General features: G+C 42.7%; 1 protein-coding gene across 8 annotated transcripts in view; it reads left to right on the plus strand.

The window, feature by feature from the left end:
• Window positions 1–18,236, plus strand: part of EBF2 (EBF transcription factor 2) — a 200,905-nt gene that overhangs the window by 180,675 nt on the left and 1,994 nt on the right. For 3 of the 8 annotated variants that reach the window (XM_054716792.1, XM_008151459.3, XM_054716794.1), the window contains 4 exons: window positions 1,028–1,093; window positions 1,201–1,378; window positions 3,282–3,467; window positions 14,179–14,346. In XM_054716792.1, coding sequence (XP_054572767.1) covers window positions 1,028–1,093; window positions 1,201–1,378; window positions 3,282–3,467; window positions 14,179–14,346 — 598 coding nt within the window. Of the gene's footprint in view, window positions 1–1,027; window positions 1,094–1,200; window positions 1,379–2,146; window positions 2,150–3,281; window positions 3,468–14,178; window positions 14,347–18,236 lie in introns of all 8 variants that reach the window. The other 5 variants (XM_054716795.1, XM_054716796.1, XM_054716797.1 and 2 more) reach the window with 3 other exon arrangements.

Here is an 18,236-nt window from a genome sequence, read left to right on the forward strand (position 1 = left end):
TGAAATGGCCTGGAAAGTAGTTCTTAATAAAACTTCCATTACATTATTAATTTTAACCAACTCTGCCCCCAATTTGGTTGTTTTCTGTTTTGGTTGCACCACATTTTATGGATCCATTTTATCTAGAGGAATTCCATACCCTATATAATAAAAAGCTAATATGCAAATCGACTGAACAGCAGAACAACCAATCTCTATGACGCACACTGACCACCAGGGGACAGACGCTCAATGCAGAAGCTGTCCCCTGGTGGTCATTGTGCTCCCACAGGGGGAGTGCTGCTCAGCCAGAAGCCCTGAGCTGGGCTCATGGCTGGCGAGCACAGCGATGGTGGTGGGAGCCTCTCCCACCTCCGCTGCAGCCCTAAGGATGTCCATGGGGAGCGGGCCTAAGCAGTCAGTTGGACATCTCCTGAGGGCTCCTGGACTGCGAGACGGCGCAGGCTGGGCTGAGGGATCCCCCCAAGTGCACGAATGTTGAGCTCCGGGCTTCTAGTAGATACATATTTATAGAGGGATTTATATGTATGATATTCTACCTCTCAAACCAAATATAGGACCTCTTGGCTAGTTATTTACATTTTTAGGGCAGTGGTTCTCAACCTTTCTAATGCCACGACCCTTTAATAAAGTTCCTCATGTTGTGGTGACCCCCAACCATAAAATTATTTTCGTTGCTACTTCATAACTGTAATTTTGCTACTGTTAATGAATTGTAATGTAAATATCTGTGTTTTCTGATGGTCTTAGGCTCTACAGCAGCGGTTCTCAACCTGTGGGTCGCACAGATATTTACATTACAATTCATTAACAGTAGCAAAATTACAGTTATGAAGTAGCAATGAAAACAATTTTATGGTTGGGGGTCACCACAACATGAAGAACTGTATTAAAGGGTCGCGGCATTAGGAAGGTTGAGAACCACTGTTTTAGGAGGATGTCTGGATGTTTTATAAATAATTTTCCTTTCTGTTTGCCATTTGGGGTTCTTTCTTTGCTTATACCTCACTCTTTTCTTCTTTTCTAGGAAATGCTGTTGAAAAGAGCTGCAGATCTCGTGGAGGCCCTCTACGGCACACCACACAATAACCAGGTTAGGAGCTCACATCCTATACTCTAGGCTGAGTTTGACTGTGGATGAAATGCTCACCTCAGCCTGCCATTTTGTAGGACATAATTGTTACCCCCCTTTCCCCATAGGACATCATTTTGAAGCGAGCCGCAGATATTGCTGAAGCCCTCTACAGTGTCCCCAGGAATCCCAGCCAGATCCCAGCTCTCTCCAGCTCTCCAGCTCACAGTGGCATGATGGGCATCAATTCTTATGGCAGCCAACTTGGGGTCAGCATCTCAGAGTCAACACAGGGAAATAATCAAGGTACTACCTTTCTCAGAGTCAAAATTCAAACAATTTATAGATTTCAAAGGTTAGTTCTGCTTGAGTGCAGGGAGCTAAAGTTTGAGTTAGACACCATCAAAAGAGTGTGTCCCCAAATAAGCAATGCACTCATACTGTTGGGTTATCTCAACATTATAAGCAGTGTATTATTAGATTTTGAGCTTTTTAGGTAACAGGTAGAATGCTTTTACCTGGAAATACTTAAGGACCAGACTAACTATTATGATTTTAGAAAAGCTTAGGCTCACTGAATCAGATTTATAGGTATTATTTTAATAAAATTTATACTTCTACCATTGTGATCATCAAACTGAACAATGGAAGAAGCTGAGTTATTGACATTAATGTTTGTTATACACAACTCTCTCTTCCTAGTAACCAAGGGGGAATGGCTTGGTTTTGTTTGGCAACTTCTTTTCGTGTATTACCTCAGATAGAAAAAATAGCAACCAGTTTATACAGTTAGCTGTGCTTTTACATGTAAAGTATATCATGTAAATATTTTTGTCCTTGAGGTTGAAAGGTGCTAAACTTGTTATAAATCATTTTTAGAAGTAAATATTCTTAAAAATGTCTCTAACCTTGAGGTAATTTTATTTCTAATTTCGTTCACCCATTGGATGGAAACCCCTCATTCTTATGTCCAGGGTGATTTCTTGCAGAAGGGTGGGTGGGATGTAATATTCCTTTTTTTTTCTTCAAATTTTGGTTATTTCCTAAATAGTCCTAGAGACAGTTTCTTCAAAGTGGGTGACTTCAGGATAGGTTAGGTGATGTCTCTGTGCTAGGGTTTTAGAAGTATGAGGAGGACTCATTGTCCCTTCCCCTATGCCACTTAGAAGCTGGATTTACCCAAACTCCATTGCTGATGTTCCAAGTCTTTGGTCAAAGAACAGCACATTTAAATGAACTTATCAACACTTTTTGAATGAAAATGTTTCCCACCCCCACCCAGGGCATGGCAACAAATTTGAACATTCCCAAAGCTGTGATCTGTAGAATACTAGTGGCCCTTGAGGTGTAATTTGGATGCCTTTCCCCACCACTCCCAGAACAGATGCTATGGTGTGTTTAATTTGGGAAATACTAGGTTAGCAAAGTTAAATTAGTTTAGGTATTCTCTAGGTCCTTCATATGCCAATCTTCAAAGAATGGCTACAGTATACAACATCTGCCACACTATGTTTGACCACACAAGGCTTTTCTCAGTGATACTTACTAATATCTCATAGGGCTCTAGTGTTATATGAAATACTAGAGGCCCAGTGCACAGATTCATGCACTGGTGGGATCCCCGGGACTGGCCTTCGGACATCCTGCCAGGGGTCCCGGATTGCAAGAGGGCACAGGCCAGGCCGAGGGACCCCACTAGTGCACGATCAGGGCCGGGGAGGGCCCATGGGAGGGCTCCAGGTCCTGTCTGGCCCATCTTGCCCAGTCCGAATTGGCCGAACCCCAGCAGCAAGCTAACCTACTGGTTGGAGCGTCTGCCTCTGGTTGGTCAGTGTGCATCACAGCAACAGGTCGAACGGTAGAATGAATGGTTGGACACTTAGTATATTAGGCTTTTATTATATAGGATGATTTGGGAGATGTCAGTATACACTGCCATTAGTCATTCATTCCTTGGTATGAGTTGGTGAGGTTGACTTCAAAAGTAAAAGCAGATGAAGGAGGGACTGTGAGGGATATGGCCTTGGGTAGGATGGGGAAGGGAAAGGGAGGAATTAAAGGGTGAAGGTAAGATGCGCACTTTCCACCCTGTCCAGGATCAGGTTGGTGGTGCTCTGTAGTCTGGGCTGATGTGGATCTGTGCTGCCATATTTGCTCTGCACTATGTGTGCACATTGGTTCATCTACCCGGGCTTTTCTGGTTGTCCAGGTTACATCCGCAACACAAGCAGCATCTCTCCTCGGGGCTACTCTTCCAGCTCTACCCCTCAGCAGTCTAATTACAGCACCTCCAGTAACAGTATGAACGGCTACAGCAACGTCCCCATGGCCAACCTGGGCGTTCCAGGGTCACCAGGATTCCTAAACGGCTCCCCCACAGGCTCCCCTTATGGAAGTAAGTTCCCTCTCCACTGTCTGCCTCTCCCTGTCTCTGTCCCTGGGTTTTACTGTTCAGCCTTTTGAGGGAGAGTTGCCTTCCTACATCTCACTGCTTCAGGAAGGAAGAGCCCAATTCCTTTCCTTCCTGCCTTTTGTTCTTTTCCCTTTGCTAGACTTGGGTTCCTTTGGTTACTCCAAGTCTTCGGGGGGTTGGGGGGGTAGTCGGGGGGAGAGGAAAGAGGGGAAATGCTTCCTTTTTTTAAACAGAGAAAGAGCATATGTAGCTTGTGTAGATAGAGGAGAAGAATTCAGATTCCATGAAGAGTAATGGATACTCTTCACCAGGGGTTTTCAGATATGTTTTATTTAATCCTCATAAGAACTTTCTGAGGTCGGTATTATTATCCCATTGTTACTGTTGAGGAGGTTTAGGTGCATAGCAAATCACTGACTTACCTGAGATCACACAGCTGGAATAGGGCAGGGTAATCATTTCAACATAGAAGTTATGACTTCAAGTTATTCTGTGCATCCCACCAGGCTCCCTTTTCACTGTGCTACATGGCTCTCTCCTCCATCCAGAGCAGCGATTTTCAATCCTTTTCATCTCATGGCACACATAAACTAATTACTAAAACTCTGTGGCACATCAAAAAAATGTATTTTTTGCTGATCTGACAAAAAAAGGTATAATTTTGATCCATTCAACCAGACGGCTATTGTTATGTTGGCTGTTGTCATTTTTTTATTTGACAATCTAAGGCAGTGATGGCGAACCTATGACACGTGTGTCAGCACTGACACGCGTAGCCATTTCTGATGACACGCGGCCGCATGCCAAGGATGAAACATTTGCTGCTCTTGAGGATGAAACATTTGCGACTAGAGTCTTGAAGTTAGTTTTTTCCTCAAAGTGACACACTACCGGAGTTATGCTCAGTTTTTTAGGCGAAGTTTGACACACCAAGCTCAAAAGGTTGCCCATCACTGATCTAAGGGGAAAGAGGTCAGTGCCCCTGACTAAATGGTCAGGTAGTGCATGTTTATAAAATTCTTGTGGCATACTGTATGAAAGTTGCTGTTCTAGAGAGATGGATTTGACGACTTGTGAGAGTGATACATGGACATAAAACCTTTTTAAAAAAATTTAAGTATGGTTGGTGTACAATATTACATTGATTTCAGGTGTACAATATTTATATACCTTACAGTGTGGTTACCACACGAAGTCTAATCATCTGTCACTGTGCAAACTTATCATGGCCCAGCAATTCCACTTTTGGGTATTTAGCAGGAAAAATAAAACCACTAATTTAAAAAGATATATGCACCCTTATGTTCACTGCAGCATTATTTACAATAACCAAGAAATGGAAGCAACCAAGGGCCCATCAATAAGTGAATGGAGAGATAGAACCTCCTAATCCTGATCTTCGGGCTAGCAGCAAGCTAGATGTTCCAGAAAGTTATGAAAACTCACTCAGCTTGCTTTCAGGGCTAAACTTGGAACTTACACAAGCTAAGAGAACATGTGTCTTTCAAACCTACTTAGGGAATACTTCAGGCCAGGAGAGAAGCCACCATGGAGAGTCTGAGTGGGTGAGTGGGGTGTTCTTGAAATGTTAGATCTTGTGGCAGGCTTTGCAGCAGATCCTACATTCACCCAGACTGGTTCCCTCATGCCAGGGACAAGGGCAAGTCAAGGTCGGCACACAGCCCCTTCCACCACAGCTCAGGAAGTGAAATGCCAAGGATCTGGAGGCTGCCTCTCAGCCTTGGAGTCTATGGTTCCCTGTTGACACACACTCATGAATTCTTTGGGTCTATGGTTCGATACACACCCATGAATTCTTTCTGGGACATCTGTTTGATTGATCACACCCAGCACCCTACTGAATGTGATAAAGACACAGCAACCAGGTAACAGAGACAGTAGAGGTTGGTTCTTCTAGTACCACTAAAATCTGACGACATGAGTTCTGTGTTGTATGATCCTGATCAATTAGACCAGAATGATACAGTGGTCGGCAAACTCATTAGTGAACAGAGCCAAATGTCAACAGTACAACGATTGCAATTTCTTTTGAGAGCCAAATTTTTTAAACTTAAACTTCTTCTAACGCCACTTCTTCAAAATAGACTCGCCCAGGCCGTGGTATTTTGTGGAAGAGCCACACTCCAGGGGCCAAAGAGCCGCATGTGGCTCACGAGCCGCCGTTTGCCAACCACTGATCTAGAAAAACAAACTTTTGCTTGATTTATTTCTTTCTTCACTTGCTTTTACCTTATCTTGTTTCAAAAATGGGGGAATTGTAGTGGTCAGATGGGTATTATGAAAGTAGAAAATATAAGAAACTGAGATAAAAGAAAAAATATGGATAGGAAAATTAGATGAAGCCAAGGACAGGTATGGATGCCATTCGGTCATTCAAGGGAGCCATTATTTTGCTTCAGAGACTTACAAGATGGTAAAGCAAAGAGAGGAGCTATTTGCTGTAAGCGTTAGTGTCCACTGTATTTTTTCAGTAGCTCAGGAGAAACTTGATTTTTCTGTTGCCAAGACCTTGGAGAGGTTTCTTCCTGCATCCTGTGTGCAGAACGGATCACATCGTCAACAGCCCCTGCAAGTGATAGAGGGCAAGAGAGCCATTGTGTAAATAATGGCCCTTATCAGTGGTGACAACAATAAGAGTAATTCATAACTGCATTCCAATTTAGTAGCCTATCAGGCATGTCACATGTACAGTCCAGTCAGATCCTCACAACACCCTTATGATGTGGATATAATAATAGTAATAATTATAATTATTATAATTTCTCCTCTAAGATATTAATCATTATTAAATCACTTACTCAAGGATTCATAGCCAATAAATAGCAAAAGCAAGACTAGAACAAGTTATCAGATTCAGAATACCAAGTTTTTAAATTATTCAATAATGTAAGAAATATTTCACATATTTATAATACATTATTGGTCTGAAACATATGAAATGACCTCTTTTTGATTTCCAAAATGATAATATCACATGTTCAAGCAGACATTTATGTGTGTATTTGGTTGAACCATATGAAATTGTTACTTTTGTAGATCAATAATGGTCAAGCCCTGGTCTGTGTGGCTCAGTTGGTTGGAGCATTGTCCTGTGTACCAAAGGGTGGCGGGTTCAATTCTTGGTCAGGGCATATGCCCAGGTTGCCAAGTTGGATCCCCAGTCTAGGTGCATATGGGTTTCTCTCTGACATCGATGTTTCTCTCCCTTTCTTCCTCTCTCTCTAAAATCAATAAAAAAAATGGTCAATATAATAATATAGTGCGTAGTGTGGGAGAAAGTTGGGAGGGAGAGGATAGATAGATGATAGATAGATAGGTAGCTAGATATACAGACAAACATAGATAATGGATAGATAAATGAAAATGCCCGTTGGGTGTTAACTGCCTGATATTTCTTATCCATAATTCATTTGATAAGGAACCCTTCTTACGCCAGCAACTGACACCTTCCTTCCACTACCCTTTCTTGATCACTCAATCCCACAGCCACAGGAAAAATAATAAAGCCAAAGTCTTCAAAGTAAACAAGACAGTGCCCTGGTTGGCATGGGTCAATGGTTAGAGCATCGGCCCATGCATGAAAGGGTTATGGGCTTGATTTCTGGTCTAGAGCACATACCTGGATTGCAGATTCACTCCCCGTGAGGGGCAACCAGTTGATGTGTTTCTCTCACGTCGATATTTCTCTGCTCCTCTCCCTCTCCCTCTCCCTCTCCCTCCTCCTCTCTCCTTCTCCCTCTCCCACTCCCTCTCCCTCTCCCTCCTCTCCTCTCCTCTCCTCCCTCCCTTACACTCTCTCTGAATAGCAATGGAGAAAATATCCTCAGGTGAGGATTAACAACAACAAGTAAGGAAGACAGCATACACAGAATAGAAAGAGGAAGATGCCCCGCCCAACAGGAGTGGGAAACGTAGCCGAGGACCTCCTCCTAGCTCCTACTGGGTGTGTGTGGTCCTTGCAGCTTCATTTTCTGAGGGAGGGTCTGAAGGAGTTTCAGGCTGAGAATGGGAAACCAAACAGTGCATTCATTAACTCATTACAATAAAATCCTCTACTGCTAAAATATGGAATACCCTGTGGAGTTCATTACAATGACATCTGACCTGTCTTTCTAATTTCTAACCAGCTAAGTCTTAACATCTCTGGCAAATACAAAAAAAAAAAAAAAAAAAAAGAAAGGATTTTTTATCATTTCAGGTGCATGCGTCTGAAAACAGCATTCTATAATTTTTCATTTTATTTTTTAAACTAAAAAAAATAGCCTGATGTGGCCAGGCCAAACCATGGAACAATCACTTGCCAGAGACATTAAAAAGAAATAAAGCCAAGCCTTTGGTCAAGTTGACTTACATTACGGCCAATGCAGAGTATCAGAAACCTGCATCTTTACTGCTTTTGCTCTCACACTGCTGCAAAAATGGCCAAACAGATGTTTTTTCAATTTCACATACAAACTTCACTTCCTGGCGGTAGCATTGTGTGCCAAGTTCCAGCTCAGTGCAAGTTTTTATGGCTGAATTCTAAACCCCTGACAATAGGGGGTTATAACGAAATGCTGACAGACCCCCGAGTGCCAGCAAATGCGATGGCTCGATGCAAAGGAGGATGTGTGCCCGCTGAGGTCCAGCTGGGACCGTGCAAGCCAATCAATCCTTAGAAGAAGAAAAGTGGTTTTTCCTTAACTCCCCATGTTCACAGAGATTTCTGGGCCAGGAGTGCCGGCCTTTACTTTGGCCTTTATCCATAGAGAGAGATGTCCAGAGGAATTCTCAATGGTACGTGTGATCAACTTTCCCAAATCGGTGCACTCTGGTGTCCCCAAAGATGGCCTACTCAAACTGCAACACCCAGGGACCATTCTTCCAAAGCAGAATAGCCACCAAGCAAATCCAAAATTTTGGAACAAAGTCCGTAAGACAAAAATCCAACCTGTCCTCAGAGACTCCTACTTCACTCACATAGTCTTAGACTATGCCCTGAGCCCCAATACTTTTATGTTTTCAAAATTAAATATCAAGATATTTGCTATTGTGGATTATTAAATGATTATTATAGAAAAATTGGAGCCCATGAAAATAGTTTTAAAAAGAAAACCTACTCTCACCATAAATAAAACAATATTGTTGCCCTCGCCAGTGTGGCTCAGTTGGTTGGGCACCATCGTATGCACCAGAAGGTTGCCTGTTCATTTCCCTGTCAGGGCACATGCCCGAATTGTGGGTTCGAGTCCCAGTAGGGGGTGTACAAGGAGGCAGCTAATCAATGTTTCGCTTTCACATTAATGTTTCTCTCCCTCTCCCTTCATCTCTCTAAAAATCAATTTAAAAATTTTTTTTAAACCTTGTTAACATTTTGATATATTTCTTTTGTCTTTTTCTTAAAGAAAGAAAAAAAATATCCAATTACAATAGTAACATGCTCATTATAGATAATTAGGAAAGCATGTATATGTAAAAAGGGGAAAAATGACACCCTTTATTTCTCTGCAGAGATAACCACTGTTAGCTTTTAAAGTATAGCCTTCCAGCCATGAATAGACACATTTTGAAAATTGCAGTGTCTGTTCTGATGCACAACTAATGAGTTTCTGCCATAAAACCAATGAGAGAGTAGAAGGAAAGTGGCAAAATTACCCAAGTCACAGATATGAAGCTAGGCTCCGTAAGACATGTCGATGGTGCAGGCCTGTGTCCTAGACATTAGGAGTGATGTTTGCTTTGCAAAGTTAACTACAATCAACAAGCTTTCCCCAGGAATTTGAAAATTTATTAGTCTCTGCTTTTCTGTAAACAGAAAACCTATTTTACAGGAAGGAAAGCCTTAAATCGAAGAGGAACATTGACAACCAAGACAGCTATTATGCCTATTGCTAAGAATTATATTATTTTTTTTTACCAAAGAAATAGAGATTTTACATTTGTTTATTTTAATAGCCTTTACTGGTTTCTCTTACATCAAAAGTAATACCTGTTCATTGTAGAAAATCTTGAAAATATGGACAAGTAAAAGGAATAAATTTGAGTATTCTTAATCCCATCAGTCAGAGATACTAGCATGTACTAGTATATCATTAAAAGTTTGGATGTAGCCCTGGCCAGGTGGCTCAATTGGTTAGAGCATCATCCTGTACACCAAAAGGTTTTGGGTTCGATTCCCAGTCAGGGCACTTACCTAAGTTTTCAGTTTGATCACCAGTCGGGGTGTGTATGAGAGGCAACCAGTGTTCCTATCTCGTGTAGATGTTTCTCTCTCTCCCTCTCCCTCTCTTCCTCTCTCAATATAAACATATCTTTTGATGAGGTTAAAAAAAAGTTTGAACATAAATAACATCCTTCTAGTGGGTTTGACATATATGTTATTATTTCATCTGCTTTATTCATCTAAGCATATCTTCCCATATCATTCAATATTCTTGTCCAACATTAGTTTCCATAGTGGTCCATTTCATGGAAACTTATTGATGATCACTTCATTTATGTCCCACTTTTTCACAATTATAAAAATGCCCTTGGATCTAGTTTCTGCACATTTCTGATTATTCCCTTGCAGTTAACTTCTAGAAATTCAATTACTGGGTTAAAAAAAATATGCACATTTACACTGAGTGGCCAGATTATTATGATCTCTGAATGCATAATAATCTGGCCACTCAGTGTGTGTGTGTGTGTGTGTGTGTGTGTGTGTGTGTGTGTGTGTATTAGATGCCCAGTGCATGAATTCGTGCATGGGTGGGGTCCGGCCAGCCTGGCCTGGGGGAGGGGACATGGGCAGTTGGCCAGCCTGCCTGCTGGTTGAACTCCTGGTCGAGGGGACAATTTGCATATTAGCCTTTTATTATATAGGATATACACTGAGTGGCCAGATTATTATGCATTCAGAGATCATAATAATCTGGCCACTCAGTGTAAAAACACAAATACCTTGGTACTTATTGCCAAAGTCCTCCAAGAGAGGTCATGGCCCCTTAGGAAAGGACCTAATTCCCTGCCCTGTTAATTTCTTCTTAATCTTAATTTTCATTTTTGAATTAATTTAAAAAAGCTTATTAGCTATTGAGGATTTAAACACATCTAATAATTACCTCAGGTATTTCCGCTAATTTGTCGTTTGCCTTTTCTGTGTGTGTTACAGAAGTTTTTTGACCTGTAGCAAATCTATCTCCTGCCGTTCTGTTGGGGGTTGAAAGGATTATGTAAATTATATAACCTTCCTAATTTTTCCACTAGCACCTTTATAATTTTGTTTTTACAAATAACTCTTTAATGCACTAAGATTTACTTTAGAGTTTAACATGAGGAAGCACTCTAAATTTAGTCTCCAAATGGCTAGTGTATAGTTCCCAGGCATTTATTTCCACACTAATTTGAAATGTCACCTTTATTAAATTTTAATTCTCATATATATACTCAGGTCTGTTTCTGGACTCTCCAAGGAGTTGTCTGATTATATTTATGCTAGTATAACACTTATTTCATTGATGTAGATTTATTATAACTCTTAATATGTTAAGATAAATGCCTTCTTCCTACTTAAAAAAAATTTTAAACAAAACTTTCTGGTTCCTGTAGTGTTGTTTCTTTAAACAGATAAGCATAGTTATGTTTGTTGACCCATACAAATTAAAATTTCTTTAAAGACTTTTATTATATTTACATTTAAATTTAAAACTAATTTGGATATAATTTGGCATTTGACAAAAATTGTTAAAAATATTTCAAGTGGGCATGTTATAGTTCTCTGCTTATTCAACTTTCAACAATTCTTTTATGCCATTTAGTAAAACTTCAGGTGACTCCCCTTCCACTGAGAGGCAGCCACATTTGATCTAATCAACCCATTTTAGGTTGGATCTGTTATGAGAAAAGAAATATTTGTAAAAGTGAGTCATGTTGAATGGAAATGGAATCACACACTCAGGCACGGGTGTGTGGGAGTATTTGTTGTGTGTGTCTAATTCACATTATAACCGCCCCCCTCTGCTGTGGGGCATGAGGGGATTCTCTATTGCAGAATAGAGATCAAGGCACCATTTGGGAGCCTGCATGGATCACACAGTGTGGCAGGGATTGGACTGTGGTCAGAGTAAGGGCCTCATGAGCCTCAGCTTTTCTCTGGCCTCTAATTCTGTGCCTCACAGAAAGGAGAGAGGTCCCCTCTTCTTCCTGCTCCATTTTATTGTTGCTAAAAACAAGGTGAGCAGAGGATATTTTGCTTGGAACTATGACTAGGACTCACTCCCAGTGCTTAACCAGAGTAGCCCCGTATCTTCTTCATTTGCATCTTTAAGTATTACATGAGATTCTTCTGGGACTTTGTTTTCCTTTCCAGCTTTTTTTTAAAAAAAAATTCATATTACTTGAGGAAAGACAGAGGTATACCCAGATGCTTCCTTCTGCATAGCTCTTTAAATCAGGACTACCTAAGGATAAGCAGTTTCTAGATAAATCATTTTTAGTGAAAACTTGGTATGCAGTGTGGCTGTAAAAAACATATTGGAGATATGCTGTATGATTGCATTATACTACATGCAATTGTGTGAACGTAGACTACAGTATATCCTTATAATGAGAGAGGGGAAAGTGAGATGAAGTCTTACATAGGACCTCAGAACATTTGACCTTCAATTCACCTTGTACTTGTTCTTTGAACCATAAGTCACACTCATGTCCTTACTTTCAAAATTTAATTGTGGAGAGGCTGGGTCACTGAAGATCCGAAGCAGAAGTTAGTTAGCACTGCCAGCCTTAATGTGGGCTTTGCTATGGGGTTCTAGTAATTATTTTACCAAGTCATGTGATTTGGACGTTTCAGAATTCTGGAGAGGATGCTAAAAGGAGTCCATGAAGCTTGGCCTTCTATTATAAGACTAGAGGCCCGGTGCACGAAATTCATGAACGGGGGGAGGGGGTGATCCTCAGCCCAGCCTGCACCCTCTCCAATCTGGGACATCCCTCTCACAATCCAGGACTGCTGGCTCCTAACTGCTCACCTGCCTGCCTTCCTGATTGCCCCTAACCGCTTCTGCCTGCCAGCCTGATTGCCCCTAACTGCCCTCCCCTGCTGGCCTGGTCACTCCTAACTGCCCTCCCCTGAAGGCCTGGTCACCCCTAACTGCCCTCCCCTGCAGGCATGGTTCCCCCCAACTGCCCTCCCCTGCTGGCCTGGTCGCCCACAACTGCCCTCCCTTGCAGGCCTGGTCCTCTCCAACTGCTCTTCCCTGCAGGCCTGGGTCCCCCCCCCCCCAACTGCCCTTCCCTGCAGGCCCAGTTGCCCCCAACTTCCCTCCTCTGCTGGCCTGGTCACCCCTAACTGCCCTCCCCTGCAGGCTTGACCACCCCCAACTGCCCTCCCTTGCAGGCCTGTTCCCCCCCAACTGCTCTCCCCTCCTGGCCTGATCGCCCACAACTGCCTTCCCTTGCAGGCCTGGTCCTTCCCAACTGCCCTCCCCTGCTGGCCATCTTGTGGTGGCCATCTTGTGTCCACATGAGGGCAGCCATCTTTGACTACATGGGGCAACCATCTTGTGTTGGAATGATGGTCAATTTGCATATTACTCTTTTATTAGATAGGATGCTATGTCGAACAATTTTACCCATGTGAATTTCAGTTTACCCATTTCTTGAGCAAGTTACACATAGAAGATAAAATTAGGACTACCTAAGGATAAGCAGTTTTAGATAAATCACTAATCTGGCCAGTGTGGCTCTGTTGGTTGGGGCGTTCTCCCATACACTGAAAGGTCATGGGTTCGATTCCTGATCAGGGCAAGTACCCAGGTCGGGTGTGTACAGGATGGATATTTCTCTCTCACACCAATGTTTTTCTCTTTCCTCCCTTCCTCTCTGTCTAAAATCAATAAAAATATATCCTTGGGTGAGGATTTTTAAAAAATTATCTTCTTGTGTGATGTAACTTGGAGTATCTGACTTTAAGAGGTGGGGCACTTCATTGTGTAAATTGCCTTTATTTTATTTTTTGAAATTACAACACTTAGCTTTTGGCTTCCTTTAAGTAATTTTAGCATTAATATTGGTGTTTTTCCTTCACATTACATCAGAGGAGGCTGACTCACAGCTTTATTTCCCAGGAGCTCTGCAAGTAGAGGGAGAGGGAAGTAATCTCCTAAATGTTAATAAACTTTTACATTTAATGAGGAAGTGGCCCATAGAGATGTCACTCTCTGAGAAGATTTTACCCCATACCTCAAAACTCAGGAGCCCTGAGAATTGCCAGGGAAGTAAATAGCTCCCAGACAGGACTTATTTTAGGGAGAAAAGAGGTTTCCATTCTCAAGTAGATTTGGTGTTTTTTCAGATGTTGGTTTCAATCTTCTCTTATTGAGCTTCTACTCATGAATTAAGACCTATCATAATATCACATTCTGCTGATGCCTTCCTGACTCGCCCAGGCAGAGGGGCACTTTATCCGCTAGGTCTGCTTCGCTGTGTATGTTCCTCCAATTAAATTATCACCCTCTTGGTTGTTCTCCTTGTCTATTTATTGCTCAGGACAGGGACAGTGTCCCAATCAACATTTTTAAATCCCGGGAATCTGGAACAATAGCTGGAATGAGTTAGTCATTTCTCAATAACTGTGTAAGGTTATATGCACTGAAGAAGGAACTTCTCCATGTGTCTCTCTCTAAAAGAAGATTGTGCATTTGCTTTCCAGTCATGTCATCAAGCCCCACTGTTGGATCTTCCAGCACGTCTTCCATCCTCCCATTTTCCTCTTCAGTTTTTCCTGCTGTCAAACAGAAGAGTGCCTTTGCCCCTGTCATCAGGCCCCAAGGCTCCCCTTCGCCCGCCTGCTCCAGTGGCAATGGAAATGGATTCAGAGGTAAGCCAAGGTTCCACTCTGGGAGTAAGCATGGTGCATGTGCCACAGGCCAGCAGAGTAAGAGCAAACTGCACGGCCTTATGCTGTATCTCTAGCCAATTTACTTACAAAGAGATGCTTTGCTGTTTTCATGGTGGTACATGAATGGCTTTACACCTGGGCTAGTACTCCATTCAAGAGCAAGATGGGGGAAAACAGAAGTTGAACAACTTTGCATGATCACAGAATTAACTGGTAGAGCCAGACATACCCTCCAGGGGTGTCTGGACTCCCCACACCTTGGCTTTTCACGACACGTCACTATTTCCTAGAAGGGGCCTGATCACCAGGTTGGATGCTACATGGTGATGACCACTTACCTACTCGTCTAGCCATCTGCGGTGCGTACACATTCCCTTGGCACAAATGCACAGGCTCCCTAAGGAGCACCAGCCAGGTCTGAGCGTTCTGGCTATGTGCTAGTCAAATTGATAGCAGGTGCCTGATTGGGGTGGTGTAGAGAAGGAAGAAAAAAAGATACTGTGTCTAAGAACAGAAACTGATCACCCATCAAACCCATTTTGAGCAATGTCTTAAAATCTAATATGACATGACGTAACACAAATGTGATGAGTACATGAGAATCTAATCATCTCAGTGTGAATGGGAGGCAGCTGACGGCAAAAGAGCAAATTGGAAACTGCTGAACGTTGTGGATCCTGATGACCCACATTATTTTTAGGCTGTTCCCCATGTTTTGACATGAAAACATTCATGACCAGCAGTGTTGAATGAAACCAAAGCAGGCAGAGGTTTGGTTAACCCCTCGTGGATCAAGGCCTCTGCAGTCAGCAGAGCCTTGGATGACCCGTGCTATCCCTGGGATGGCATCTGCCTAGGGCAGTGATGGCGAACCTATGACACGTGTGTCAGCACTGACACGCGTAGCCATTTCTGGTGACACGCGGCCGCATGCTGAGGATGAAACATTTGCTGCTCCTGAGGATGAAACATTTGCGACTAGAGTCTTGGAGTTAGTTTTTTCCTCAAAGTGACACACTACCTGAGTTATGCTCAGTTTTTTGGCGAAGTTTGACACACCAAGCTCAAAAGGTTGCCCATCACTGGCCTAGGGGCGTTATGATAGTGAATGGCTTCCTGCCCCTTTGGGGACACCTGCGAGGTTTCATCGTGGGCTGTGTTTGAGCAGAGCTCTGGAAGGTGTGTTAGGTTTCTCTCCCTTCCTACCATCAGAGGCGATGGTGTCTCTTCGAAGTCAAGTGACTTAACAGAGAAACTGTCAAATGAGAACTAAAAGTCCAGCACTTAGAAGAATCCCTGAAAATTCTTTTTCTTCTAACTAGACTAAGCCATTGCATCTACATGCCACCTAACATGTGAGTAGTTGGAAACATCTGTATATTTGAGGGAAATATATATATATATATATATCTCCAGATGTCTGATTCATGGAGAAACAGGCTCATCTTATATCTAAGTGTCTCCACCTGCCCATCTTTTATCAAAATAGTGGTTTCCATCCCATTGCTAGGGGACATGCTCAGAACCTTTTCCATGATGGCTTTGTCTCCAGACTGGGACATGACAACAATTGCTGAATATTTGCGGTATCTTCCCCTTCTCCACAACCACTCCAGTGATGATGTCTCCCCTTTCCAAGTTCTCTGGTTTTAGTCATGTCCCTTAAACCAAGTGGGGGCCACACAGGTCTCACTGGGGAAGTGTAGTGTGAGAGGCCCAAGAAAAGCTAAGGAGGACTGCAGGTATGGGAGGAAGATGGAGAGATGTGGTCCTTTCCTCCTTCCAGGCAACTCTTGCAAATATTTTCAGTTTCACTTTGAGGGGGAAAAGTATAACTTGATTTCCCCTTACCACCCTGCCCCCACCTCCTCTCTCACAAAGCATAGAGTTGGGGAAGTAGAGCTGGTTGTCTCAGATATTCTGGATCTGTCCTGTCCAGGGAGGCCCACCTGGTGGCCCACCCAACTATTAACTCGAAGCCGAGATGAATTTTTCACTGGCTCTCATGTCCTGGGATCCCCGCCCTGCCTATGGGTGTATAACCAAGGCTCCCTGTGGTGTTACCCAGTCAGGGTTGAGTTGGCTCAAAGAGTTGGAAAAGTTTATGTGGGTCATAGGGAGGCTTCCCTGTTGGGACAACAGCAACAAAATAGCCAGAAGACCCTCTCTAGGGTCCTCAGCTGTGTGAGCTGCTACTCACCACAGGTTAGAATGCTTAGGCTGAGAGAGTGGCTGAGTGCACATTCTTTTTTGTAAAAATATTTTTATTGAACTTATTGGGGTTACGTTGGTTAATAAAATTATATAGGTTTCAAGTGTACAATTCTATAATACATGATCGGTATATGGTATTGTGTGAGCTGCACAATCTTGATCGTGTCTTTAGGAGTGACAATTTAGTTGGTTACATGTAGGCACAGGCGTTGGGCTCTGGTTTCATTTCTATAGAATTACAACAAGGTATTGAGCCTCTTTTGGATTCTATAATTTCATCCAAAATTTTCTGGTGATTTGAACCATAGAAGAAGGAGGAGGGCAGGGAGGGAAGGAGAAGGAGAAGGGAAGCACTTAAATTAGGATTGTAGACATTAGTAAAAATTATGAAAATAGAAAGTAATGTGTGGAGAAATAAAAGAGAATGCTGCGGTGAACCTCAAGGGATATCAGCCATTGGAAGAACACTAGATTTTATCAGAGTCCTAGCTCAGCTCTCTTCCAGGCTATGCGAATCTGTACAAATCATCATCATCTTAGAGCCTCAGTTCTTAGGCTGTTAAATAGAAAAGCTCAAAGCTGTCTACAAGGGTTGTTGTGAAGTAATTTGTGTGAAGATCAGGAATGGTAAGGGATATTTCACAGACCAGCAGAGAGAAGCCTGGGATTGACAAAGGATGTCTCTCAGAGGCCTTGAACCCCACTCTTTCTCATTTTGGACCCAGTGAAAAGAAGCTTGAGGCTCAACATTACAATGTCCATTGATGCAGACAAGGTTAAAACCAAGCTGACATTGAATGTACTACCCACAGTCACTGAATAAAGGAATCTGGGATTTCAAGGGCACTTCATCTCTTCAGAGACAGATGGGAGAGTAAAAATAGGTCTGAGGTGGTTGGGTGATCACAGGCTGATGGAAAGGTTCTTCTCTAACTTGTAAGATGAGATGGTCTTAATCATCTGCAGAGGACATGTGCGACTAATGCCCTCTAATACTTGCTGACCTTCACTGAGCACCGCTGAGCACCACGTGCAAGACACTGAACCAAGCACTTCCCATGAATTGTCTTGTTCAAGCCTCCCATGTGACCCAAAGGGGAAGGTCAGACAGTTAGCACCATTTTTAGTTAAGTAGCTTGCCCAAGGCCATATAGCAAGTGACTGATGACTCGACCTAGACGTTTTGACTCCAGAACTGGTGCTCGGACAGCCCACTGTCTCTCTGAGGACTAGAATAGTCCAATTCCTCTCTCACCTTTCACCCATACCTACTCCTCACCTGGACCAAAGAGGGATTATTGCTTTCCATGAAATGCCAAAGGTAAAAAAATTGGACAACATGCCTTTAAGCCATTTTCCCTCCTCCTCCACGAAAATGCTTACTTTTTTCTCCAGTTAACTTCTGCTTTCTGTCTATTGGCTCTGGTTTCTACCAGCAAAATGTCAGGGTCACCATGTAGCAGAGATCTAGCCCACCCGGTGCCCGACATGAGACTAGAAGGAAGGAAAAATATGTAAAGTCTGCTGTTCTTCTGACATGCAGTGCAGCTGCTTCTTTGAGCCACTCTGCCCTTTTAAAAAGCTTTGTAGGTAACTCTCTGAGGACCTAGAAAAAGGAAGGGGCTGGTGAATTTTGAGTGTAATAGACAAGTTCA

Source organism: Eptesicus fuscus, chromosome 6 (assembly GCF_027574615.1).
Source record: "Eptesicus fuscus isolate TK198812 chromosome 6, DD_ASM_mEF_20220401, whole genome shotgun sequence".
NCBI classification, from domain to species: Eukaryota; Metazoa; Chordata; class Mammalia; order Chiroptera; family Vespertilionidae; genus Eptesicus; species Eptesicus fuscus.